The sequence below is a fragment of the Anolis carolinensis genome, unplaced genomic scaffold, assembly GCF_035594765.1.
Source record: "Anolis carolinensis isolate JA03-04 unplaced genomic scaffold, rAnoCar3.1.pri scaffold_7, whole genome shotgun sequence".
Taxonomy (NCBI): domain Eukaryota; kingdom Metazoa; phylum Chordata; class Lepidosauria; order Squamata; family Dactyloidae; genus Anolis; species Anolis carolinensis.
Genome location: NW_026943818.1, coordinates 10,636,224 through 10,663,679, shown reverse-complemented (window position 1 = coordinate 10,663,679; position 27,456 = coordinate 10,636,224). Strand labels below are relative to the sequence as shown.

Sequence of the window (27,456 nt, the reverse complement as noted above, 5' to 3'; positions counted from 1 at the left end):
AAAACCTATTAAACATCAAATTAGGTTATGATTTTACAAATTAAGCACCAAAACATCATATTATACAACAAATTTGACAGAAAAAGTAGTTCAATATGCAGTAATGCTATGTAGTAATTACTGTATTTACGAATTTAGCATCAAAATATCATGATGTATTGAAAACATTGACTACAAAAATGCGTTGGATAATCCAGAACGTTGGATAAGCGAGTGTTGGATAAGTGAGACTCTACTGTACCAATGGTAGAGGAACCATTATTTATGGGACTTTCTGCAAATGCTTGGATTCAGCTCTGTTTAGGAGGCTCCTGTCCCTTTAAATGAGGAGTTCAGCCCAGGCATGGGCCAACTTGGGCCCTCCAGGTGTTTTGGACTTCAACTCCCACAATTCCTAACAGCCTACCGGCTGTTAGGAATTGTGGGAGTTGAAGTCCAAAACACCTGGAGGGCCCAAGTTGGCCCAAGCCTGAAACCTGGAGAGGAGTGCTGTCCCTTTAAATCAAGAGCAACCTTATAACGGGCGCCTGTCTCTTTAAGGAGCAATAGAAGAGATTGCCCCGCCCCCTTCGTGTTGCAATCAGACGACGGGGCGTGGCCTACTTTGCGCCACGCCTCCTTATTTGCATCGCCGTTGCCTTTCTCGCTCCCGCGCATGCGCAACTGTCACTTCCGCCAGCCGGTGGGGGCTTCCGGGTCCGGCGGTGATTGGAGCGACTGTGGTGCTGAGGGAAGCAGCTGGTAAGTTGGAAACAAAATGGGAGGATATTATGGGATGGAAAGGGCTATAATTCAGGCCTGGGGCCGACTTGGGCCCTCCAGTTGTTTTGGACTACAACTCCCACAATTCCTAACAGCCGGTAGGCTGTTAGGAATTGTGGGAGTTGTAGTCCAAAACAACTGGAGGGCCCAAGTCGGCCCCAGGCCTGGTATAAATGCTGGTAGTAACTATGGCAACGGCTTGGCAGCGAAGTAAATCCAAGTAGATGGAAGATTTTCCCATCTGTTATAGAACTCCAATATTTATTCATTTATTATTTAAACTTACATGCCGCCTCTCCCTTTATATGCCGATGATGAAGGGCCTTGAGTCTACACTGCCATATAATCCAGTTCAAATCAGATAATCTGTATTTTATAGGCAGTGTGGAAGAGGCCTAAGTGAGGCCTAACTCTGCCTGTCCCCTGGGCTGAGTGGGTTGCTAGGAGCCCAAGTGGGCGGAGCTTAGACTTCTAACTGGCAGCAATTGGATGAAAACAATTATTCCTCTCCCTATAATTAGGACTTTATTTTTCTTTTCTTTTTGTTGTATTAACCTAGAGGGATGGATGAGGGGTTGTGCTGCCAAGTGTAGTGTTTCTGGGATGTGTAGTTTTGTTGTTTTGTCCTAGGCCGAAATTTCATTACCCTTTTATATATATATAGATATTATGATGTGATACAATGTAATAATAATACACTATTATAATTGTATATTTATATTACATGTAATTTTACCAATAAGACTGCAATATAGTCATATAGTACAATATAATAATATATAATGCTTATATAGTGCTTATATTGTGCTATACTAATACAGTAGAGTCTCACTTATCCAAGCCTCGCTTATCCAACGTTCTGGATTATCCAACGCATTTTTGTAGCCAATGTTTTCAATATATCATGATATTTTGGTGCTAAATTTGTAAATATAGTAATTACTACATAACATTACTGAGTATTGAACTACTTTTTATGTCAAATTTGTTGTGTAACATGATGTTTTTGTGCTCAATTTGTAAAATCATAACCTAATTTGATGTTTAATAGGCTTCTCCTTAATCTCTCATTATTATCCAACATATTCGCCTATCCAACGTTCTGCTGGTCCGTTTATGTTTATGTACAGACTCTACTGTAATAATAATAATACACTATTATAATTGTTTATTTATATTACATGTAATATTACTAATAATATTGCCATATAGTCGTATAGTACAATATAATAATATATAATGTTTATATAGTGCTTATATGGTGCTATACTAATAATATAATATATTGTATGTATATATAACTTGTAAACCGCCCTGAGTCCCCTTCGGGGTGAGAAGGGCGAGATATAAATATCGCTAATAAATCAATAAATAAATAAGCTCGGCCTCTCACTGAACATCGAGAAAACCAAAGTGCGCTTTCAACAGGCACCACGTTGCAAGTCGCTTCTGGTTGTGAGGGAATCACCCGTCTACAAAGTTGTTGCCCAGGGCATAATCCTGCGTGTAGGCTTCTCTCATGTTCCCTACATCCAGTTTCATCTCTGCTGATGATCATGCCATCACTGCCCACACCACTGCAGAAATTATACTGTTTATCCGGCATTGCACCACCTGACATCCGCCAAGAAGTAGCAGCCAGCAATGAAAGGACCAAGGCATTGATATCTCTGGCGCATCCTCTGTTCGGATATCAGTTAGCATGCCAATGCCTTAAATCAAGAAACAGCTTCCTAAGATCTACAGGGATACTCTCAGGAACACCTCAGCAAGCAAGAGTCCAAAAGAGGCAGGCTAAAACCAGGAACCTCAATCAGTGGCTGATGCCACATGAGAGTGTATCCTCTGTTCGGATATCAGTTAGCATGCCAATGCCTTAAATCAAGAAACAGCTTCCTAAGGTCTACAGGGATACTTGCAAGAACACCTCAGCAAGCAAGAGTCCAAAAGAGGCAGGCTAAAACCAGGAACCTCAATCAGTGGCTGATGCCACATGAGAGTGTATCCTCTGTTTGGATATCAGTTAGCATGCCAATGCCTTAAATCAAGAAACAGCTTCCTAAGATCTACAGGGATACTTGCAAGAACACCTCAGCAAGCAAGAGTCCAAAAGAGGCAGGCTAAAACCAGGAACCTCAATCAGTGGCTGATGCCACATGAGAGTGTATCCTCTGTTTGGATATCAGTTAGCATGCCAATGCCTTAAATCAAGAAACAGCTTCCTAAGATCTACAGGGATACTTGCAAGAACACCTCAGCAAGCAAGAGTCCAAAAGAGGCAGGCTAAAACCAGGAACCTCAATCAGTGGCTGATACCAGATGAGAGTGTATCCTCTGTTTGGATATCAGTTAGCATACCAATGCCTTAAATCAAGAAACAGCTTCCTAAGATCTACAGGGATACTTGCAAGAACACCTCAGCAAGCAAGAGTCCAAAAGAGGCAGGCTAAAACCAGGAACCTCAATCAGTGGCTGATGCCACATGAGAGTGTATCCTCTGTTTGGATATCAGTTAGCATGCCAATGCCTTAAATCAAGAAACAGCTTCCTGAAATATACAGGGATACTCTCAGGAACACCTCAGCAAGCAAGAGTCCAAAAGAGGCAGGCTAAAACCCGGAACCTCAATCAGTGGCTGATACCAGATGAGAAACTCCCCCCTGGGCACACAGAAGACTTGGTGACTTGGAAGGTGCTGAACAGACTGCACCACGATATGCAAAGTCAATCTTAAGAAATTGGGACTACAAATTGGGGTCCGGAAGAGCAGCAGAAAGCATGCCTTGCCCCCTTCTAGCTTCAATGCAAGATCCTTTTAAATATTTAAACATGGCACTCGACAACAATCCATGTGAGAAGGATCTTGGAGTCTTTGTGGACAACAAGTTGAACATAAGCCAACAGTGTAATGCAGCAGCTAAAAAGCCAATGGGATTTTTAGGCTGCATCCAAAAGAGTATAGTGTCTAGATCAGAGATCCCCAAACTAAGGCCTGGGGGCCGGATGCGGCCCATCGAAGCCATTTATCCAGCCCCCCACGGCACAAGGGCAGAAGGGGGTTGGGCTAAATGACCTAAGGGGTCTCTTCTTCTCTTACAATCATTATTATTATTATTATTATTATTATTATTATTATTATTATTATTATTTTATTATGACACAGTAAACTAGATAGATATGCTGGATTCCGTTTCACAAAATCACAAGTCGAACACTTCCCAAGTGTCTAGGACTGTGTGATGTATTTTCGGATGATGCGTGCAGATCCCAGTCGGGTGGCCTTTTGCAGTTGGCAGATCGTAATTTTGTCAATTATTATTATTATTATTTGAAACGCAACAAGATGAGTCCACAGCAGACATTCTGCTGGCTGTTGTATTGGATCACATGTCGGACACTTCCCAAGTGTCTAGGACTGTGTAATGTAACGATGAATAATGCGGGCAGATCCAAGTAAGGTGGCCTTCTGCAGCTGACAGATGGTAATTTTGTCAGTGCCGATTGTGTTTAAGTGCAGGCCAAGGTCTTTAGGCACTGCAGCCAGTGTGCCAATCGCCACTGGGACCACCTTGATTGGCTTGTGCCAGAGTCTTTACAGTTTGATCTTTAAATCCTCATATTGTGTCAGCTTTTCCAATTGTTTCTCCTCAATCTTGCTGTACCCTGGGATTGCAATATCGACAATCCATGCTTTGTCTTTTAATTGAGAATTATTATTATTATTAACATTGAGGCTGGGTGGCCATCTGTCAGGGATGCTTTGCTTGTGCTTTTGATGCACAAGGCTGAAGGGGGTTGGACTAAATGGCCCAAGAGGTCTCTTCCAACCCTCATTATTATTATTATTATTATTATTATTATTAATTAACATTAAGGCTGGGTGGCCATCTGTCAGGGGTGCTTTGCTTGTGCTTTCGGTGCACAAAGGCAGAAGGGGACTGGACTCAATGGCGCAATCCTCTTTTTATTGTTGTTGTTATTATTATTATTAATTATTATTATTATTATTGCTCGGCCCACTATAGTCCAGCCCTCCAACGGTCCGAAGGATCATGAACTGGCTCCCTGTTTAAAAAGTTTGGGGACCCCTGGTCTAGATCATGGGAAGAGCCCTGTGGCATCTCATTGGTCTCGTCTCTCCAGGATGAAGCCACTGGTCAGCATCCTTTGTGTTCGGCCAGGTAGCCAATTCCTGAGAAGGCAAAACTGCTGTCATAAACCTGGTCCTTGACATTCTTGATTTCTCATTGTGGGAGCCTGGAAGGGTAATATGAACCCTGTGGTTGTGCTCCTCAGAAATTGCAGTCACAAAATTAGTCTGGGAATGAATGTGAAGCTCTTTGAAGATCAGAGTGGAAACTGATCGCTATTGCAGCATTGCCAAGGAAAATAGTGAATAATTCATAGCAGCGATCATGTTAGGTCGGTTGAGTGGATTGGAAGGTCGTTCTCATACCTTGAACAGGATTTTTTTTAAAATTGTATAGTTTTATAAGGTTGTGAGTTAGTTTGGGTTTGTCCTGAGTGAAAAGATGGTCACAAATAGGAATATTATTAACAATAGCAATAATAAATGTTGTCTTCCTTTGCATATGGCTCACATTGAAAGTGACAGGAAAGGAAAAACCGGCTCCAAGTCTGCAAACACCTCTTCTGATACAGTAGAGTTTCACTTATCCAACACTCGCTTATCCAACATTCTGGATTATCCAACGCATTTTTGTAGTCAATGTTTTCAATATATCGTGATATTTTGGTGCTAAATTCATAAATACAGTAATTACTACATAGCATTACTGCGTATTGAACTACTTTTTCTGCCAAATTTGTTGTGTAACATGATGTTTTGGTGGTTCATTTGTAAATTCATAGCCTAATTTGATGTTTAATAGGCTTTTCCTTAATGCCTCCTTATTATCCAACATATTCGCTTATCCAACATTCTGCCGGCCCGTTTATGTTGGATAAGTGAGACTCTACTGTACCTTCAACAAAACATTGCCTTCTTGGTGACCAAACTTTGTGACTAAATACAGTAGAGTCTCGCTTATCCAAGTTTCTGGATTATCCAAGCCATTTTTGTAGTCAAAGTTTTCAATATACAGTAGAGTCTCACTTATCCAAGCCTCGCTTATCCAAGTTTCTGGATTATCCAAGCCATTTTTGTAGTCAAAGTTTTCAATATATTGTGATATTTTGGTGCTAAATTCGTAAATACAGTAATTACAACATAGCATTACTGCGTATTGAACTGCTTTTTCTGTCAAATGTGTTGTAAAACATGATGTTTTGGTGCTTAATTTGTAAAATCATAACCTAATTTGATGTTTAATAGGCTTTTCCTTAATTCCTCCTTATTATCCAACATATTCACTTATCCAACATTCTGCCGGCCCGTTTATGTTGGATAAGTGAGACTCTACTGTACTAGAATATTGCAACTTGAGGATTAGACCCATCACTGAAACTCTTTCATTTTAATTTGTATTATTTTTAATACAGTAGAGTCTCACTTATCCAACACTCGCTTATCCAACGTTCTGGATTATCCAATGCATTTTTGTAGTCAAAGTTTTCAATATATTGTGATATTTTGGTGCTAAATTCGTAAATACAGTAATTACAACATAACATTACTGCGTATTGAACTACTTTTTCTGTCAGATTTGTTGTAAAGCATGATGTTTTAGTGCTTGATTTGTAAAATCATAACCTAATTTGATGTTTAATGGGCTTTTCAACCTCATTGTTTTTAATTCGATGTTTTAATACCGTGTTGTGTTTTTTCAGCTGCTGTGTATATATTATTATTGGTTTTTATTATTGTTCTTTGATGTTTCATATTTTATTTTATCATTGTTTTGTATCTGATTTTGCTGTGAGCCGCCCCGAGTCCCCTTCGGGGGAGATGGAGGTGGGATATAAATAAACTTATTATTATTATTATTATTTTCCTTAATCCCTCCTTATTATCCAAGATATTCGCTTATCCAAGCTTCTGCCAGCCCGTTTAGCTTGGATAAGTGAGACTCTACTAGAATATTGCAACTGGAGGATTAGACCCATCACTGAAACTTTTTCATTTTAATTTGTATTATTTTAAATATTTGAAGCGGCTGGAAAATATCAAAAAGGCATTGTATCTTTGTTTGCATTCAGGTAAAAGGCTGACATGATGGAGTTGTCATCCAAAGCTATGTGAGATAGAGTCTGCAAGAGAGTGAAAGATATAATAAATATCTCTCAGACATGTATTGAAACTCCAGCTCAGCCTTTCTTCGATTCCTTTTATGTGTAAGATGAGCCTCGCCAATTACTTCGTGATGTGGGTCTACCATTGTTGTTGTTTCTCTGAGCTTATTCAGTCTCAAGACAAACCTATGATGACCTTGCTCTCAAGGTGGTTGTTTGATGCCTCTCTCTCTTAACGCAGACAGTGACAGCATCCTAAACAGCTTTTTAAGATTCTCCCGTCATGGTGTGAATTCTTTGACGCTTTTATGCTTTCTCAGGAAGATATCAGGACCCTTGTCTGGCTGCACTTCTTGGAATATATTTCAGTCTCCCAGGGGTTTGGAACCTGAGAGGAGAGAATGCGACTCCTTTTTTTTGTTTGTCCTGTTCAGTCTTAAGTCATTATGCCTGGAAATAAAGGATGAGTTTCTTTTCATAGCGACTGTTGGTATGGATGTAATAAGACACCAAGAACAGGTTTTCAGGTTTAGAGTCTGAAAAAACATTTTCAAATTATCCTGGACTAGCTGTGCCCGGCCACGCGTTGCTGTGGCTAGGATTTAATTTTTCTTTTCTTTTTGTTGTAGGAACATAGAGGCGTGGATGAGAGGTTGTGCTGTCAATTTTCGAGGTTGTGGGGCATTTAGTTTAGTTGTTTTGTCCGGTGCCGTGATTCCATTACCCTTTTATATATATAGATAGCTATGCCTGGCCACGCGTTGCTGTGGCTAGGACTTAATTTTTCTTTCCTTTTTGTTGTATGAACATAGAGGCATGGATGAGAGGTTGTGCTTTCAATTTTCGCGGTTGTGGGGCGTTTAGTTTAGTTGTTTTGTCCAGTGCCGTGATTCCATTACCCTTATATATATATATATATAGATAGCTATGCCTGGCCACACGTTACTGTGGCTAGGACTTAATTTTTCTTTTCTTTTTATTGTATGAACATAAAGGTGTGGATGAGAGGTTGTGCTGTCAATTTTCGAGGTTGTGGGGTGTTTAGTTTAGTTGTTTTGTCCGGTGCCGTGATTCCATTACCCTTTTATATATATATATATATAGTCATGGGGACTTTTTCCCTGTTGCTCTGCAAGAGTTGCTCAGAAACAGCACCATTGGTTTTCTAGAAAAATATCAAATTGGATAATAAGAAAATAACAAGACTTTATTACAGTCCATGACCAGCACAGGTAAAAGTAAAGGGAAAGGTTCCCCCTGACATTAAGTCTAGTCGTGTCCGACTCCATCTCCATTTCTAAGCCGAAGAGCTGCCGTTATCCGTAGACACCTCCTAGGAGTGAGCACCCACTGTTAGCCCCAGCTTCTGCCAACCTAGCAGTTTGAAAACATGCAAATGTGAATAGATCAATGCGTACCGCTCCGGTGGGAAGGTAACAGCGCTCCGTGCAGTCATGCCAGCCACATGACCTTGGAGGTGTCTAAGGACAATGCCGGTTCTTCGACCTAGAAATGAAGATGGGCACCAACTCCCAGAGTCGGACACAACTAGACTTAATGTCAGGGGAAAACCTTTATCTATAGTGGTATAGTTCAGTATAGGAATATATAATGCTAATATTGTGCTATGCTAATAATATAATATACTAGCTGTGCCCGGCCACGCGTTGCTGTGGCAGAGTGGTGGTGGTATTGGTTAAAAATTGTTGTGTAATTTTTATTTGACGTTATTTGTATTTTTTAATTAATTTTATTGTAAGTTATCTTTTTATTTATTATATTTTATTATTTTCTTGTATTATTTTTAGTTATTTTCTGTTATTATAGTATTTTATTGTATTAATTTTTTCGTGTTTTTAATTATTTTTAGTGTTTTTTATTATTTTTTATTGGGTTGCTAGGAGACCAAGTTGGAGGAGCTTAGCCTTCTAACTGGCAGCAATTGGATAAAAGCAATTATTCCTCTCTCTCTAATTAGGACTTTATTTTTCTTTTCTTTTTGTTGTATCAACCTAGAGGCGTGGATGATGGGTTGTCGCCGTGATGCCATCACTCTTTTATATATATAGATTGTATGTACCTATAATTTGTAAGCTGCTCTGAATCCCCTTCGGGGTGAGGCAATTTTCTTATGGCAATTTTTGTACTGCCTGCAATGTTGGGAATGCTTTAAACAATTATATTTTCCAAATAACATTTAGTTTGTATCTGAAAATACTTCAATTGCCAAAGAATAGCTGAACTGAAAGTCTAATTAGGACAGAAAAAAAATCAGTGAAGAGCTTCAAGAGATTCAAGTGTAGCTTGAATAAGTTATATTCAAACTAATTCAAAATAACTTGCACATCTAATGAGTCCTACAGTCTTCACAATTATCTGTTCTTTTCGTTTCTAAGCTCTGCTGGACCATGAGCCCCTTGAGGGAGAGGAACTGACCGGATGGAAGATCATTCTGGCTTGGAGGGAGATTTCCACAATCCCATCATTACGCTTGTGTCCTTGTGGACTTGGCTGTGGCTTTGAGAAGATGTTTGCCAAACTGAAGAAAAAGATTGCCGAAGAAGCGGCGACAGCTCCGCGAGGGGTGGCCAGGATGCCCAGATCGGTCAGCAAAGAGTCCATCACGTCCATGGGAGCGGATTCAGGGGACGACTTTGTGAGTGTCCAAGGCTGGGTTCGGGTGTAGTGTTGATCCCATAACGTCCAGCAATGAGGCATTGATACATGGATTCAAAAGTCACGTGAAAATAACCAGCCGTAGAGCAATTTTGGAGACTAGAGTTTGAATCCCTGTTCAGCCATGACCCCCATTTTCCAGAAGCATTCTCTCCTGACGTTTTGCCCACATCTTTGGCAGGCATTCTCAGAGGTTGTGGTGTCTGTTGGAAGCTAGGCAGGTGGGATTTATATACCTGTGGAATAATGTCTAGGGTGGGAGAAAGAACTATTGTCTGTTTGAGGCAAGAGGAATTCAAGGCATGAAATAATCAGGGCCAGTTAACACCTCCCAACAAAGGATTTTTATGGAGCCCCCGGTGGAGTAGTGGTTTAAAGCCTTGTGACTTGAAGGTTGGGCTGCTGATCTGCAAGCTGCCAGGTTCGACTCCCACCCAGGGAGAGCGCAGATGAGCTCCCTCCATCAGCTCCAGCTCCATGCGGGGACATGAGAGGAGCCTCCCACAAGGATGGTAAAACATTAAAACATCCGGGCGTCCCCTGGGCAACATCCTTGCAGACGGCCAATTTTCTCACACCAGAAACTACTTGCAGTTTCTCAAGTCGCTCCTGACATCAAAAAACCCCCCAAAAAACCCAAGGGATTATCCCAGGCAGGAAGCAGCCAGGCTTCTCGGTGCTAATCAAGCTGGCCAATTGCAGCATTCCCACTTTCCTCCAACAGACACGAGTTCTTTCTCTCACCCTGGACATTATTCCACAGATATATAAACCCCACTTGCCTAGTTTCCAGCAGACCTCACAACCTCTGAGGATGCCTGCCATAGATGTGTGCGAAACGTCAGGAGAGAATGCTTCTGGAACATGGCCATACAGCCCGGAAAACTCACAGCAACCCAATGATTCCGGCCATGAAAGCCTTTGACAACAGTTTCAGCAGATATTATGGATCTGAAAGTGTTTCCGATGGTTTTCATGGAGTTGGTTGTCCCATTTTCCTGTGTAAATAAGTTTTCAGGGCTTATAGTGACTCTTTCTATGTTTCTCTTAACCTCCCAAGCCTTCTGATGGAAGCAGCTCCAGAGAGGACGTCTCCTCTCAGTTGTTACGAAGAAATGATCAGATACGGAAGCTGGAAGTCAAGCTGTCTGGTAGGTTGCTTGTTGCGCGTGAATTTCTGTAACCATTTCACTGTTCCTGTATAAATACACCCAGAAAATTCACAGCAATTCACAGAAAATTCCATTGCTTGGTTTAGGGCAGGGGTCCCCAAACTAAGGCCCGGGGGCCGGATGCGGCCCTCCAAGGTCATTTACCTGGCCCCCGCCCTCATTTATAATATAGTATTGTTATATCAGTTTTAATAATATATTATATATACATATGATATTGATAATATTATCATGTTATACAATGTAATACTAATAATAATACCATATAATAATATTAATTACATGTTATATATTACATATATTACAGTATAGTAGTACAGTAGAGTCTCACTTATCCAACACTCGCTTATCCAACGTTCTGGATTATCCAACACATTTTTGTAGTCAATGTTTTCAATACATGGTGATATTTTGGTGCTAAATTCGTAAATACAGTAATTACTACATAGCATTAATGTGTAATGAACTACTTTTTCTGTCAAATTTGTTGTTAAACATGATGTTTTGGTGCTTAATTTGTAAAATCATAACCTAATTTGATGTTTAATAGGCTTTTCCTTAATCCCTCCTTATTATCCAACATATTCACTTATCCAACATTCTGCCGGCCCGTTTATGTTGGATAAGTGAGACTCAACTGTATATGTATACACAATATATTATACTAGCTGTGCCCGGCCACGTGTTGCTGTGGCTTATGGTAATCATTTGTTGGCCAGGTGGAATAGCAGTGAATAGCCTTGCAGCCTCAAAGCCTAGCTGTTTTCTTCTTATGCAAATCCTTGTTTGGTGAGTTGGAATACAATGGAATAGGCTTGCTGCTTGGAAGGCTGGGTACTTGTGAGCCTAAGTCTAAAACTGAGGGTGAGGGCCTTGGAGGGCCGCATCCGGCCCCCGGGCCTTAGTTTGGGGATCTCTGGTCCAGAGAGCCATCCCATGCTTTGGGTGCATGTGATTCCTGTTAACTGACCAAACTGAGACCGTTTCCTTTTGTCTGTCCCTCCTCCTGCCTTCGTCTTCAGCAGCGTTTTGTTTTGCTCAGTGTTGGGGCGAGGCTGTCTGCTCTGCCCCACCTGAACAGAAATGATTTTCAGAAGCAAGGAAATCATTGCCTGTCTTCATTGACCATTGTTGCCGTTGTTCTTTCCTAACCCTCACCCCTCCTGGTTTTTCCTACTGTCTGTTCACGTCCGGTTGGTGCCGCCGCCTCCTTTCTCCCAAGATTATGCCGAACAGGTCCGAAACCTGCAGAAGATCAAGGAGAAACTTGAGAACGCTTTAGAGACGCATCAGGACTGTACGTACTTCTCTTTTCCCTCTAAAAATGCAATGTTTACATCTCACTTTCAGTCAGTAGCCAACCAGGGCACCCAACAATATTGGATCTAAACATATATCTATCTATCTATCTATCTATCTATCTATCTATCTATCTATCTATCTATCTATATAAAAGAGTAATGGCATCACGGCAGCGGACAAAACAACAAAAGTAAACCCCACAACCTCGAAAATTGACATCACAACCTCTCATCCATGCCTCTAGGTTGATACAACAAAAAGAAAAGAAAAATAAAGTCCTAATTAGAGGGAGAGGAATAATTGTTTTTATCCAATTGCTGCCAGTTAGAAGGCTAAGCTCCACTCACTTGGTCTCCTAGCAACCCACTCAGCCCAGGGGACCCTTTACCTTAACTACCACCAATTCCTCAATACTTTATTTCCCATACCACCATACTTCGCCACAGCAACGCGTGGCTGGGCACAGCTAGTATATATATATATATCTGTAAGCCGCCCCGAGTCCCTCTGGGGAGATGGTGGCGGGGTACAAAAATAAAATTATTATTATTATTAACATCCCCATGCACCCCAATTATACTAAAGTATCTTTGAATTACTTTAAAGTACATATACTCGAGTATAAGCCTCGTTTTTCAGCCCTTTTTTTAAGACTAAAAAAAACCCCCCTCGGCTTATACTCGGGTGGCTTATATTTGGGTCAGCTTATACTCGAGAATAGATGGTACATTCATTATTTTTCTCTATTATTATTGGTATTATTACATTTATTATTTTTCTCTATTATTGTTGCTACTATTACATTTATTTTATTCTATTTTTATTATTAATACATTTATTATTTCACTCTGATCTTATTATTATTATTATTACATTTATTATTTTTCTCTATTATTGTTGCTACTATTCCATTTATTTTATTCTATTTTTATTATTAATACATTTATTATTTCACTCTGATCTTATTATTATTATTACATTTATTATTTTTCTCTATTATTGTTGCTACTATTACATTTATTTTATTCTATTTTTATTATTATTAATACGTTTATTATTTCACTCTGATCTTATTATTACATTTATTATTTTTCTCTATTATTGTTGCTACTATTACATTTATTTTATTCTATTTTATTATTATTAATACATTTATTTCACTCTGATCTTACCTTGCATTTATTATTTTATTCTATTTATTATTACATGTATTATTTTCCTGTAATTATTATTATTATTATTACATGTATTATTTTATTATTATTAAAAGGATACATAAGCACATTTACATTGAAGAAGATGAGAATAATGATTTGATCATTATTTGAACATTTAACCTACTGATGCTTCAATTAATGTAATTTTATAGGTATCTATTTTTATTTCTGAAATTTGCCACGCTCGGCTTATACTTATTTTTACTTATTTATACTTTTTTTGGTGGTAAAATTAGGTGCCTCGGCTTATATTCGGGTCGGCTTATACTCGAGTATATGCGGTACCTTTGATAGTAAAGACTCTGTTAAATGGGCTTAATTTTCTTAATATTCAGTGTAGCTGTAGTTTTCTTTGAGGAGCCTTTAGATAGAGCTTTTTGGCTATCACTATGGCTCAGTGGTTGTGTTATTCTTTCCAGCCTTTGTGAAGAAACTCCAAGAGCAGAATGAGGCCCATCAGGCTAGCACTGCCAAGATGGCAGAAGGAATGGCCCTGGCGCTGGAGAAGAAGGACCAGGTAATTGTCAGAGTGATGGTTTGTATAGTGTAAAATGTTCACTCTTTGTTAAAGCAAGTGTGTGTAGTGCTTTGGTAAACATTCCAGCAGAGGAATGGTTAAATGCATAGATTTATTTATTTATTATTTATTATTTTCAATAATATATAATAACTAGCTGTGCCCGGCTACGCGTTGCTGTGGCGTTGTCTGGTGGTGTTGGTGAGAAATGGTTGAGGTAGTGGTGGTATTGAATGTCTGTTGTATGGTTGTCTTTATGTTTAGTATGCACACTGAAGTGGATTATATGGCAGTGTGGAGTCAAGATAATCCAGTTCAAAGCAGATAATATAAGATTCTAAATGGGTTATATAGCTGTGTGGAAGGGCCTTGAGTCTACACTGCTATATAATCCAGTGCAAATTAGATAATCTGTGGAAGAGGCCTAAGTGAGGCCTAACTCTGCCTGTCCCCTGGGTGAGTGGGTTGCTAGGAAACCAAGTGGGCAGAGCTTAGCCTTCTAACTGGCAGCAATTGGATAAAAAACTATTATTCCTCTCCCTCTAATTAGGACTTTATTTTTCTTTTCTTTTTGTTGTATCAACCTAGAGGCGTGGATGATGGGTTGTGTTGTCAAATTTCGAGGTTGGGGGGCCTGTAGTTTTGTTGTTTTGTCGGTCGCCGTGATGCCATTACTCTTTTATATATATAGATTATAATATACTCGCTGTGCCCGGCCACGCGTTGCTGTGGCAAAGTGGTGGTGGTATTGGTTAAAAATTGTTGTGGAATTTTTATTTGACGTTATTTGTATTTTTTAATTAATTTTATTGTAACTTATCTTTTTTATTTATTATATTTTATTATTTTGTTGTATTATTTTTAGTTATTTTGTTATTATAGTATTTTATTGTATTAATTTTTAGTGTTTTAATTATTTTAGTGTTTTTTATTATTTTTATTGTATTATTTGTATGTATTTTATTTTTATTGTTTTATTATTATTTGTTTGTATTATTTGTATGTATTATATTTTATTATTTGACTAGCTGTGCCCGGCCACCCGTTGCTGTGGCGTATGGGAATTCTTTGTTTGGTAGGTGGAATAACAGTGAATAGCTTTGTAGCCTGAAAGCCTGGCCATTTTCTTATGTGAATCCTTGTTTGGTGAGGTGGAATAGAAAGGAATAGGCTTGCTGCTTGGAAGGTTAGGTAGTTGCCTTTTAGGGGAATTTTTTTGGGGGTGGTAGAATTGTAATGAATAGCCTCGGTGGTTCAAAGCCTGGGTGCTTGCTACCTAGGGGAAATCTTTGAGCGAGCTGATCCTGGGCAGCCATGCTGTCCCGAAAAATACTTTGAGTTCCGCACGCATGCGTACATTGCCTGTTGTGGTTTTTGGCCTTTTTTTTGGTGTTGTGATTGTGTTTTTTGTGTGATTGTGTTGTATCTTACTGGAGGCACGGATGATGGATTGTGTTGCCAATTTTAGAGTTTGGGGGGTGTTGGGTTTTGTTGTTTTGTGAGTCGCCGTGATGCCATAAGCCTTTTATATATATAGATTATATTATTTTTTAAATTGTATTATTGTATTTTACTTTTTATGGGTTTTTTTTTGTATTTATTTTATTATTTTTGTTTGTCTTTGTATTGGGTTGCTCTGAGTTCTGTGGTCTGCTGGTCATGTTTGAAATGTATTCTCTCCTGATGTTTCTAACTGGCAGCATTTGTATAAAAACAATTAATCCTTTTCTTCTAGTTAGGAGTTTATTTTTCTTTTCTTTTTGTCGTCGGCTCCTAGGGCCAAGGATTTTGGGTCGTGTTACCAAGTTTCGTGTGTTTGGGCCATGTAGTTGCATTGTTGTGCATGTTTGCCGTTTTTTTCAGTTTTGTGGCTCCGGATTGTGTTTTTGTGGTGTGGTTGTGTTGTAAGAACCGTGAGGCAAGACTTTTGCGTTGTGTTGCCAAGTTTCGTATTTCTGGGGCGTTTTGTTGTGTTGTTATAGTCACGGCGCAAACAACTTTACCCTTTTATATATATAGATTGCATATACATATAATATTTATAATATTATATTGTAATACGATATAATACTAATAATACAGTATAATAATATTAATTATATATTATATTTTACATGTAATATTACGAATAATATTACAATATATTGATACAGTACAATATAGTAATTTATTACCAGTATTGTACTATGCTAATATAATATGGTATGTAAATTTAATTTGTAAGCCGCTCTTCTAAGTCCCCTTCGGGGTGAGAAGGGCGGCACATAAATGTAGCAAATAAATAAATAATAAATTTAGATTTACAGCTAGAGTGACTTTGTGTAGCTTCCATTATATAGCCAGACATCAGTCACTGGAAAGGAATGTGGGCAGTGACAAGTTTACTGATAAGCTTCTTTGCATCAATCCTGCCGGGCATGTGTGTTAGCTGCTCCGGCTGCGCTTATGTACATAGCTGTAAATAACTTCAATAAAAGTTCTGAACCGCCTAGATCGGCAGACAGCTATGTGTGGATGTTTGTTCATGCGTCTAAGCCGACGGAGGGGAGATTGAGGCGGAGAGCTGTAAGTGTCTCAATGTAACCCTTATTGCGCCAAATTGCTGTGTGTGTGTGTGTAAAGAAATCCTTGCAGAGATGTTTGCAAGAGATCTCTGCAAAAGGAGAGCTGAGCTCCTTTTGCAGAGGCAAGCCACGCCTCAAACAATGTATCAGTTTGCTGGCAGATGGCTGGATTTGCCAGTTGGAATTTGAGCTTGCAGGGAGGGCACAGGAAAGACAGGCTCTCTCTAGCTACGGTCAAGTAGCAGTTTAAATATGCTATGCTGGATATATATTGAATGCTGATTGATTAGTTATTGATCCTATGCAACTACAAGGATATTGTATGATTGCTGAACTGTTTATTTGACTTCAACTCAACAAGTAAAGTTTTCTTTGTTCTTTTAATTCCTTTGCCTGGTCTGAGTCTTTTGCACATGGTGTTAACTGGACGCTGCTGGTTCCGCTATACACTCACCTGGTAACAACCCTCACACCGACAATAATCTCCCCATGAAATGCATAGGACCAAACATTAGTTCCCTGAATTTCAAGCTTGGGCAAAACACTGCTAGAGAGGCTCCTAAATTTGTGTTTTTCGGTACTCGTGATAATATTCAGATGTGTATCCCGCAGCAGTTTTACGTGTTCGGTACCTGGAATGACTAATCTATTCCAGTTACGTCCTCTTACTATTTTGACCAGTTGTAATCCAGCGCCTTCAGAAAGATGCTTCTTTCCCTCTGAACTCTCCCTTTAAGGAACTATGGCCCCTAAGAAGCATCACTGGCACCCAACATGGCTGTTTCTTTGAACTGTGAGGTCCTTTATAACCTTCTCCCAAGAAGCCCCTCGATCCCAGTTGTTTCCTGCAGACTCCAGGTGAAAGCGTGCCCCTGCTGAATTGTCTTTTTCTTCTTTTGCAGGAATGGAAAGAGAAGCTGTCTCACCTTGAAAAGGTAAAGTAGCTTGTTTTGAACCAGGCTCTGCTGCAGAAACAGGGATAGGCAGCACTAATAGAACCGTAGAGTTAGTGTTACAAATGAAGACAAAATTACATTTAAAGAGGGGGAATTGTTAATGTGGGATTGGTGTATTGGTAGTGTTTAAATGAAATTTGTGTCTTGCCTGTATTGCATACTGATTGCATCACCCAGAATGTACTATAGTCTGGAAAGAGTTAATTACTAAGAAGCTGTGATGACCTTGATGTGTGGCTGGAACTGGGGAGTGTCCAGACACAAGTGTGTGTGCATTGATGATTGCATCAGTTCAATTCAGTTCTGAGTTGTGTTGAGTGCTGTCTGCTGAGAGTCAAATCCTGTGTTTGTCTGCAAGTCTGTTTGTCTTGATTATTACTGAAGTCAGTAAAACTTTGCATATAGTTTTACCATCGTTTCTGATGTCACTTCGTTCTGCGTTCCACTGATTCCATCCAACTGCTGCTGTGCTGCAAAATACTCTGACAGTTAGATCTGGTCCAATAATAGCACTATGTATTGGCATTATTATGATTAAGCTGGGGCTGGGTGGCCATCTGTTGGGAGGGTTTTGATGGTGCTTTTCCTGCATCATGGCAAGAACGAACTTAGACTGGAGGGCCCTTGAAGGCCTCATCTCACTCTAGGAATCTGGTTCTATTGCCCTGTTTCTCCAAGAACATGCTCAAAAGTCTGTGATGTTGGGCATCCATCTGTCGGGAGGGATCGGATTGTGTCCTCCTGCAAAATGTACTCTCGGAGCCCTTCCCAACTGGAGGAGTCATTGATTCCATAGCCCTATTCTTCCATGAAGCTGCTAAGGCCTGCCAGGCTGGACGTCCATCTGTCGGGAGGGATCGGATTGTGTCCTCCTGCAAAATGTACTTCCAGAGTCCTTCCCAACTGGAGGAGTCTTTGATTCCATAGCCCTATTCTTCCATGAAGGTGCTAAGGCCTACCAGGCTGGATGTCCATCTGTCGGGAGGGATCGGATTGTGTCCTCCTGCAAAATGTACTTACTGTTTTATCTTTTTATAGTGTGACTAGCTGTGCCCGGCCACGCGTTGCTGTGGCTAGGACTTAATTTTTCTTTTTTTTTGTTGTTGTATGAACATAGAGGCGTGGATGAGAGGTTGTGCTGTCAATTTTCAAGGTTGTGGGGCGTTTAGTTGTTTTGTCCGGTGCCGTGATTCCATTACCCTTTTATATATATAGATTTGTATTATGTTGCTTATATTATATTATATTATATATTATATTATATAATGTTATGTTATATTATGTTATATTATTATATTATGTTGCCTATATATATTTTTGAGGTTTTATTCTGATCCCTTTCTCACCCAGAGTTTTAATTTTTAATCTAGTTTTTAAATGTAGTATTCATGCGGCCCGCTCGTGTTATATTGCTGTTTTGATCTTATGTTGTACTGTTTATTTTATGTAATGTATTATTTAATTGTATTATGTTATGGTTTATTGTATTGTCCTGGGCATGGCCCCATGTAAGCCGCCCCGAGTCCCCATTGGGGAGATGGTGGCGGGGTATAAATAAAGTTTTATTTTTATTATTATTATTATTATTATTATTATTATTATTATTATTTTGTCCTATGTTGTTTGGGCCTCTGCCCCATGTAAGCCGCCCCGAGTCCCCACGGGAAGATGGTGGTGGGGTATAAATAAAGTTTTATTATTATTTATTATTATTCCCAACTGGAGGAGTCTTTGATTTCATAGCCATATTTCTCCATGAAGCTGCTAAGGTCTACCAGGCTGGATTTCCATCTGTCAGGAGGGATCGGATTGTTTGTTCTGTCCAGTCCTCTTCGGTCCACAATCCAATCCCTCTCGACAGATGGCCGTCCAGCCTGGCCAAAACCCTCTGGTGTTTTGCCATTTGTGATTCAGGCTGTAGCAATCGAAGACTGCTTTGAACTACCGAGTATCTCCTGCTCCTCCATCCAATCTGATGTGACTTTTTTTTCACCAAAGGTCCCTCAGCACTTTCTCTTTATGTCTCCGTAGGAGAAGAAGCTCCTTCTGGCCCAGCTGCAAGATATGAGAGAGCAGAGCTTGAACCTCTTCCAGAAAAGGGATGAAATCGATGAGCTGGAAGGCTTCCAGCAGCAGGAGCTGGCAAAAGTGAAGCATATGGTAAAGTTTTCCAAGAGAAGGGACAGATCACCTTCCTGCTGGATTGGTCATTGAGTGGCCGACACTCATGTGCCAGGACAGAGCTGAATTGAGAAGCCTTGGAGCAATCTCTGATTTTGACATTGTTCTTGCTTTTATAAATCTCCAGCTTTTGAAGAAAGAAGAGCTGCTGGCCCAGATGGAGCAAGAGGTGGCAAGGGCCCGGGAGGAGCTCCAGGTCTCCCATGCATCGGCCTCCAACCTGGCGGAAGAACTGCAGCATCTGAAAGAGCAACATGCCGACCTGCAGGCCGAAAGGTAGAAACAGAAGCAGATTGGGAAGTGCTAAAGTATAGAATAATCTATATATATAAAAGAGTGATGGAATCCTGGCGACCGCCAGAACAACAAAACTAAACACCCCACAACCTCAAAAATTGACAACACAACCCATCAGCCACGCCTCTAGGTTGATACAACAAAAATAAAATAAAAATAAAAGTCCTAATTAGAGGGAGAGGAATATATCAGAGTGGCTTTCTAAGCACATGCACAGCAGAAGTCTCCGACGATGAAGCTCTGGATAAATGACAACACTGCAGTCTTTGGTTGTCTATCAAAATGTTTACTTACAAACGGAAATCCACAAGACAATACACAGCTCTCACGCAGGCACACACGGGAAGGGGACAGAGATAGGAAGTAGAGGGCTATTTATCTCATCCTCTGCTGTCTGATGCAATACAAGCTTAACCCTTTACACACTGGTATAGTAAGCAGTGTATGATGCAATCTTCAGCACACATTGCACACATGACTCAATTACATGTAAACAACTCTATATACAATCATTCCCACTTCAACAGAATAATTGTTTTTATTCAATTGCTGCCAGTTAGAAGGCTAAGCTCCGCCCACTTGGTCTCCTAGCAACCCACTCACCCAGGGGACAGGCACAGTTAGGCCTCACTTAGGCCTCTTCCACACTTCCTATAAAATACAGATTATCAGATTTTAACTGGATTAGATGGCAGTGTAGACTCAAGGCCCTTCCACGCAGCTATATAACCCATATAATCTTATATTATCTGCTTTAACTGGATTATCTGGACTCCACACCTTTACCCTTGACCTTAACTACCACCAATTCCTCTATACTTTATTTCCCATACCACCATACTTCGCCACAGCAACGCGTGGCCGGGCACAGCTAGTAATATTATATAATACTAGCTGTGCCCGGCCACGCGTTGCTGTGGTGTAGTCTTAAGTGGGGTTTTCTTCATGGCATTCAAGGTGGCCTAGAGAGGATTCCCCTAGGTATGAAGCAGCCAGGCTTTGAAGCTGCATAGTCACTCCTTGTAAAGTGATGAGTATTGTGGCCAAATTTGGTGTGATTTGGCCCAATGGTTTTGTTGTTAACTAGGTCCTAATTATGCACATTACATTTATATATATATATAGATAATATATCATATAATATAATTATATAATATAATAAATTGTATATACATATAATATTGATAATATTATAATGTAACACAATATAATAATACACTATTATAATTGTATATTTATTATTACATGTAATATTACTAATAATATTGCAGTAGTAATATATAATGCTTATATTGTGCTATGCTAATAATAGAATGGGGCCCCTGATGGCACAGTATGTTAAAGCGCTGAGCTGCTGAACTTGCAGACCAAAAGGTCCCAGGTTCAAATCCTGGGAGCGGAATGAGTGCCCGCTGTTAGCTCCAGCTTCTGCCAACCTAGCAGTTCGAAAACATGCAAATGTGAGTAGATCAATAGGTACCGCTCCGGCTCCATGCAGTCATGCCAGCCACATGACCTTGGAGGTGTCTATGGACAACGCTGGCTCTTCGGCTTAGAAATGGAGATGAACACCAACCCACAGAGTTGGTCAAGACTGGACTTAACGTCAGGGGAAACCTTTACCTTTACCTTAATATTATATAATATAATTATATAATTAAATTGTATATTCATATAATATCGATAATAATATTATAATGTAACACAATAATAATGCACTATTATAATTGTATATTTATATTACATGTAATATTACTAAGAATATTGCAATATAGTGGTACAGTACAATATAGTTATATCTAATGCTTATATTGTGCTATGCTAATAATATAATATATTGTATGTACATATAACTTGTAAGCCGCCCTGAGTCCTAATTATGCACATTACATTGTTATATATATGGATAATATAATATTATATAATATAATAAATTGTATATACATATAATATTGATAATAATATTATAATGTAACAAAATATAAAAATAAAAGGTAAAGGTTTCCCCTGACGTTAAGTCCAGTCATGTCTGACTCTGGGGGTTGGTGCTCATCTCAATTTCTAAGCCAAAGAGCCGGCGTTGTCCATAGACACCTCCAAAGTCATGTGGCCATAGGCATGACTGCATGGAGCGCCGTTACCTTCCCGCCGGAGCGGTACCTATTGATCTACTCACATTTGCATGTTTTCAAACTGCTAGGTTGGCAGAAGCTGGAGCTAACAGCGGGAGCTCAAGCTGCTCCCGGGATTTGAACCTGGGACCTTTCGGTCTGCAAGTTCAGCAGCTCAGCGCTTTAACACACTTCGCCATCAGGGCTCCCAATATAATAATACACAATTATAATTGTATGTTTATATTACATGTAATATTACTAATAATATTGCAATATAGATGTATAGTACAATATAGTAATATATGATGCTTATATTGTGCTATGCTAATAATATATTGTATGTACATATAACTTGTAAACTGCCCTGAGTCCCCTTCGGGGTGAGAAGGGCGGGATATAAATGTCGCTAATAAATAATAAAGTCACTTCCCAAGTCACTCCAAATTGAGGGACTGTTTTTAAGGGTTTCCAAAAGGATTCAGGCTGTTTTATGACAGTACAGAACCAGCTAACGTGGCTGCACGTTGTCGTCTTTGGGGGGAAACTTATAGTGAAACTCCCTTTTCATTTAGGGCCGAGCTCCGAGATGCAGCGGAGAGCGCGGAAAGCAAGATCTCCGTGTTAGAGCAGCGAAGCCATGAACTCCAAGGCTACATCCAACAATTATCAGTAAATCTACAAAAGGTAAGGTGAGAGGTTCGAGGCACTGCTTTGCAGGCCAGAAAAAGAAGGTTCAGCAGATATTGCTGTCATCAGCTCCAGACAGCATGGCCACAGACTTAAACATCCAGAGTGCAACTAGACCACGGTATCCTTCTGGGATGCCTTGCGGAATGGGGCTTGGAGATAGTTTTGCAGTTTGGGGGTGACCCTGAATTCATCGCTGAGCCTGGAACCCCAGGTTTCGGAAGTGGCAAGGGGTACTTTCACAATTAAAACTTGTGCACCAGTCACGCCTGTATCTTGAGATGCCAGACTTGGCCATGGTGGTCCATGCTCATGTTTACATCTCGAATAGACTACTGCAATGTGGGGCTGCCTTTGAAGACTGTTCAGAAGCTTCAAGTAGTCCAACAGGCAGCAGACAGGTTTCTCACCAGAGTGGCGTACAGGGAGCACACAACTCCCTGTTACGCCAGCTCCACTAGCTGCCAGTCTGCTACTGAGCACAATTCAAAGTGCTGGCTTTAGCCTATATTTTTTTATTTACATTTATATTCGCCCTTCTCATCCCGAAGGGGACACAGGGCGGATCACATTGCACACATAAAGGCAAACATTCAATGCCATAACATAGAACAGAAACAGAGATAAGACACAGGCACGGGCTGGCCTCGAACTCATGACCTCTTCATCAGAGTGATTTGTTGCAGCTGGCTTGCTTTCCAGCCTGCGCCACAGCCCGGTTTTGTGACCAAGCTTTCAGTGCAACAGGCGGCTGTAAAGCAAGTGCAACATGATTGGAATGGCTCATTTATTATGACTTGGATCTTGCGTGGCTTTAATGTATTAATATGTTATGATTTTTTAAAATTTTTTACTGGTTTTAATGTATGCGTATATTGTATTTGTATGTTTTTGTCTGTATGGCATTGGATTGTTGCCAATTTGGAAGCTGCTCTGAGATATAGTGGAGTGAGATAGAGCAGGGTAAAAATATAGTACATAAGTAAATAAATACTGCTTAAAATAATGGCAGGATTGTCTTTAGTGGGTGGATTGGGCCATCCTGTAAGGAGGAAACTGATCCAGTATCAACAATGGGATGTGAATAAGTCCTGGGACAATGTGTTGTCGAATCACTGGAAGGGAAGGATGGTTTTGGAATTATTATTATTATTATTATTATTTTATTGTATGACACAGCAAACAAGATAGACATGCTGGATTTCGTTTCACAAAACCACAAGTCGAACACTACCCAAGTGTCTAGGACTGTGTGATGTATTTTCGGATGATGCGTGCAGATCCCAGCAGGGTGGCCTTTTGCAGTTGGCAGATCGTAATTTTGTCAATGTCTATTGTTTCCAAATGCTGGCTGAGATCTTTTGGCACGGCACCCAGTGTGCCCATCACCACCGGGACCACCTGCACTGGTTTCTGCCAGAGTCTTTGAAGTTCAGTCTTGAGGTCCTGATAGCGGCTGAGTTTTTCCTGTTGTTTATTATTATTATTATTATTATTATTATTATTATTATTATTATTATTAGAAACACAACAAGATGACTCCACAGCAGACACTGCTGGCTGTTGTATTGGATCACACGTCGGACACTTCCCAAGTGTCTAGGACTGTGTGATATTGTTATTGTTGTTGTTGTTGTTACTACTGTTGTTGTTGAAGGCTTTCATGGCCGGAATCACTGGGTTGCTGTGAGTTTTCCAGTCCAGGGACAATGTCCTACAGTTTTATTTCACTTTGATTTGAGACATAGTCTTGGTGAAGTTCAGGCTTAGGGATCTTTTCCTTTTATCTTCCAGGCTCAGGGCGCTGCCTGTGGTTGTGAAAAGAAATTGGAAACCTTGCAGGGAGAGCACGGCTCTCTGAAGCTGGAGTACGAACAGCACAAGCAAAAGGTAAGGCCTGATGTTCCCAAATATTTCACAGGAGAAAAAAAAAAGCCCCAAAAGGTTTGTGTTTGAACACAGACTCTGCCTGGAGCCATGTCATTTGTGCTTCTGAATGTATATGCTCCCTAATGTTTGCATGTCAGATAATATGTGTGTTCTGACAGGTGGCTATTGAAGTGGAGGAGAAAAGCCAGCTTGTGGGCCACTTGCAGGAGAAAGTGACCATCTTGGAGAAGCGGTTAGAAGGGAACCTCTCTGGCGATGAACATATTTGGGACCTGCTCAGAGAGGTGAATGTGGCTCGTGAATAGAGACTCTACTGTACATGTAATACTGATACTAATATTATAATGTAATGCAGTATAATATGAATAATAATCTATATATATAAAAGGCTTTTGGCATCACGGCGACTCACAAAACAACAAAACCCCAAAACCCCCAAACTCAAAAATTGCCAACACAATCAATCATCCCCGCCTCAAGTAAGATACAACACAATTACACTAAAAACACAATCACAACAGCAACCACCACAACAGGTGATGTGTGCATGCACCACAATCCTCCCAACCCTTCCCGTGTGCGCGCACAAAGTCTTTTATATAGAGAGAAGATGTACATTTACACAGGTAACATAAAAAATACACACAGCAACACATACAATATTTATAACTACCTGGACACACCACTACATAACGATGTATACATAATGAACCCTTATATAATTTCGAATTCTTTTTACCACAACACTGTATTCACTCTTCAGTCAGTAGGAAGAGAGGCAAGCTTCCGCCTCCCTTCACCCGTTTTAAACTTCAACTCCATTATGTGGCAGTCTTCACTCAAACCCCTGCCACACAACAATATTACCCAGAATACCAAGGGACATCTGCCAATATCTCCTTTAAACTGGATTATCTACCTTGGCATTCTGAATAATATTCCTCTATGACATCGCCTTCACTCTACACTGCCATCTAATCCAGTTCAGTCTACATTTTATACAACTATGTACAACTGACCTCATATAATCCAATTCTAACCACCTAATATAACATTATAAATATAATATATAAGACTTACTATGGTATAATAATAGAAAACAATACGATATCTAAAAGGAGACAAAATAAAGACCAACACTCGGAAAGCAGGGAAATTGGGAATTCTACAAACGAAACAATCAGGGTCAGCTAACACTTCCCAACAAAACATTCCCCCAGACAGTAAAAAAAACACCCTTTCAACCTGCAAGGCCATTAAAAACTAATCAAGGTGGCTAATTCCACCATTCAAACCTCCCACACCAACACTATTAATTCCTATTCAAACTGACCAACCAAGGATTCCGCAAGGTAAAAACCGACCAGGCTTACAACCATCAAGGCTATTCAATACTTTTCAACCAGGCCAACCAACATTTCCCCTAGATACAAAACCCCCAAACTTTGAAACCACAACACTACTCTGTCCCATTCAACCTCGCCTAGCAACAATACCCTATGTACAAACCGGCCAGGCTTTTAACCTACAAACCTATTCAATACCATTCAATCTGGCCAAACAAGAATTCCCCTACTAAGGAAGTACCCACACTTCAAAGCACCTCTTGGATTAATGCTACGACTCCAACCACTCCACAAAACGGCCAGACTTTCATGCTGCAAGGCTATTCACTCCTATTCCACCTGGCCAACAAATAATTTCCATAAGCCACAGCAACGCGTGGCCGGGCAAAGCTAGTACAATATAATAATATTAATTATATATTTATGACATGTAATATTACTAATAATATTACTGTATAGTGCAATATAGTAATATATAATGCTAATATTGTGCTATGCTAATGATATAATATATTGTATGTAAATATAACTTGTAAGCCGCTCTGAGTCCCCTTCGGGGTGAGAGAGGGCGGGGTATAAATGTAGTAAATAAATAATAATCTTCTGAACGGGGCACAGACAGCAAAGGAAGCCGCACAGGGGTGTTAATCCTTTCCTGTACTAATAAATAATCATGGTCTGCCATATTTAACCTTCCCAGAAAAGTGCTCTAGAACAGTGGTTAGAAGATGCCCGGCAGCAGCTCTTGGCAGCAAGGACCAGCCACACAGAGAGCGTGAGCCAGCTGGAGACTCAGGTAGGCACAATATGTGAAATTGTCGGGTTCTCTTCTCCCAGTTGTGCTGTGGGTCCGTCTTCCAAAGAAAGCACCAAGACACACGCGGGTAGATTCCAACAAGTTTTTATTGTACCGAATGCCAGAACCTTCTTTTGTGCCACATATATAGGGACTCTCACATACCAGGGGGTAATTGATGTTTTATGGCCGGCCTGCTTTTATGGCTGGCATCTGTTCTTTGTCAGCTGACCAGAGATGTCAAGGATTGGGGATCCTGACATCACGCCCCCCCAAAAACCGTCCTCCCCCCTTGTGTGGAGGTTTGTGTGGGTTTTGAGCGTGAAACCTCTTGATGAGTGTGGGTGCATTTATGTCAGAATCCCTGACCCATTCTGATTCACTGAGGGGAAAATGCTTCCACCTGATGAAATATTGGAGAGTGTTTTTCCTGACTCTGGAGTCTAATATTTCCGCCACCTCATAGTGTTGGTTGCCCCCTATCATGATGGGTGGAGGCGGGGGCTTGACTGGGTGCCACTGGGAGCTGGTTTGAGGAGACTGAAGTGGAAAATGGGGTGAATCATCCTGTAGGACTGGGGAAGTTCTAGTTCTGCAGTGACTTCATTGACTAGTCTTTTGACCATGAAGGGGCCAATGTATTTGGCTGCCAACTTCTTGGTTGGCTGCCTACCTTTGAGGTATTTGGTGGAGAGGTAGACCTGTTGCCCTGGCTTGAGGTCCCAATCTGGTCTCCTGTGTTTGTCCGCTTGGTGTTTGTAAGCTGCCTTGGCCTCTTCTAGAGCCT

General features: G+C 40.3%; 1 protein-coding gene across 3 annotated transcripts in view; it reads left to right on the top strand.

The window, feature by feature from the left end:
- The first annotated feature begins 560 nt into the window (after positions 1–560).
- Positions 561–27,456, top strand: part of golga1 (golgin A1) — a 40,625-nt gene continuing 13,729 nt past the window's right edge. Inside the window, exons 1-12 of one of the 3 annotated variants that reach the window (XM_062959310.1) lie at positions 561–741; positions 9,351–9,610; positions 10,691–10,781; positions 12,025–12,099; positions 13,741–13,838; positions 17,305–17,337; positions 19,390–19,518; positions 19,667–19,815; positions 22,523–22,634; positions 24,432–24,527; positions 24,686–24,811; positions 26,574–26,669. In XM_062959310.1, coding sequence (XP_062815380.1) covers positions 9,482–9,610; positions 10,691–10,781; positions 12,025–12,099; positions 13,741–13,838; positions 17,305–17,337; positions 19,390–19,518; positions 19,667–19,815; positions 22,523–22,634; positions 24,432–24,527; positions 24,686–24,811; positions 26,574–26,669 — 1,134 coding nt within the window. In that variant the 5' untranslated portion in view covers positions 561–741; positions 9,351–9,481. The remainder of the gene's footprint in view (positions 742–9,350; positions 9,611–10,690; positions 10,782–12,024; positions 12,100–13,740; positions 13,839–17,304; positions 17,338–19,389; positions 19,519–19,666; positions 19,816–22,522; positions 22,635–24,431; positions 24,528–24,685; positions 24,812–26,573; positions 26,670–27,456) is intronic. The other 2 variants (XM_062959309.1, XM_062959311.1) reach the window with 2 other exon arrangements.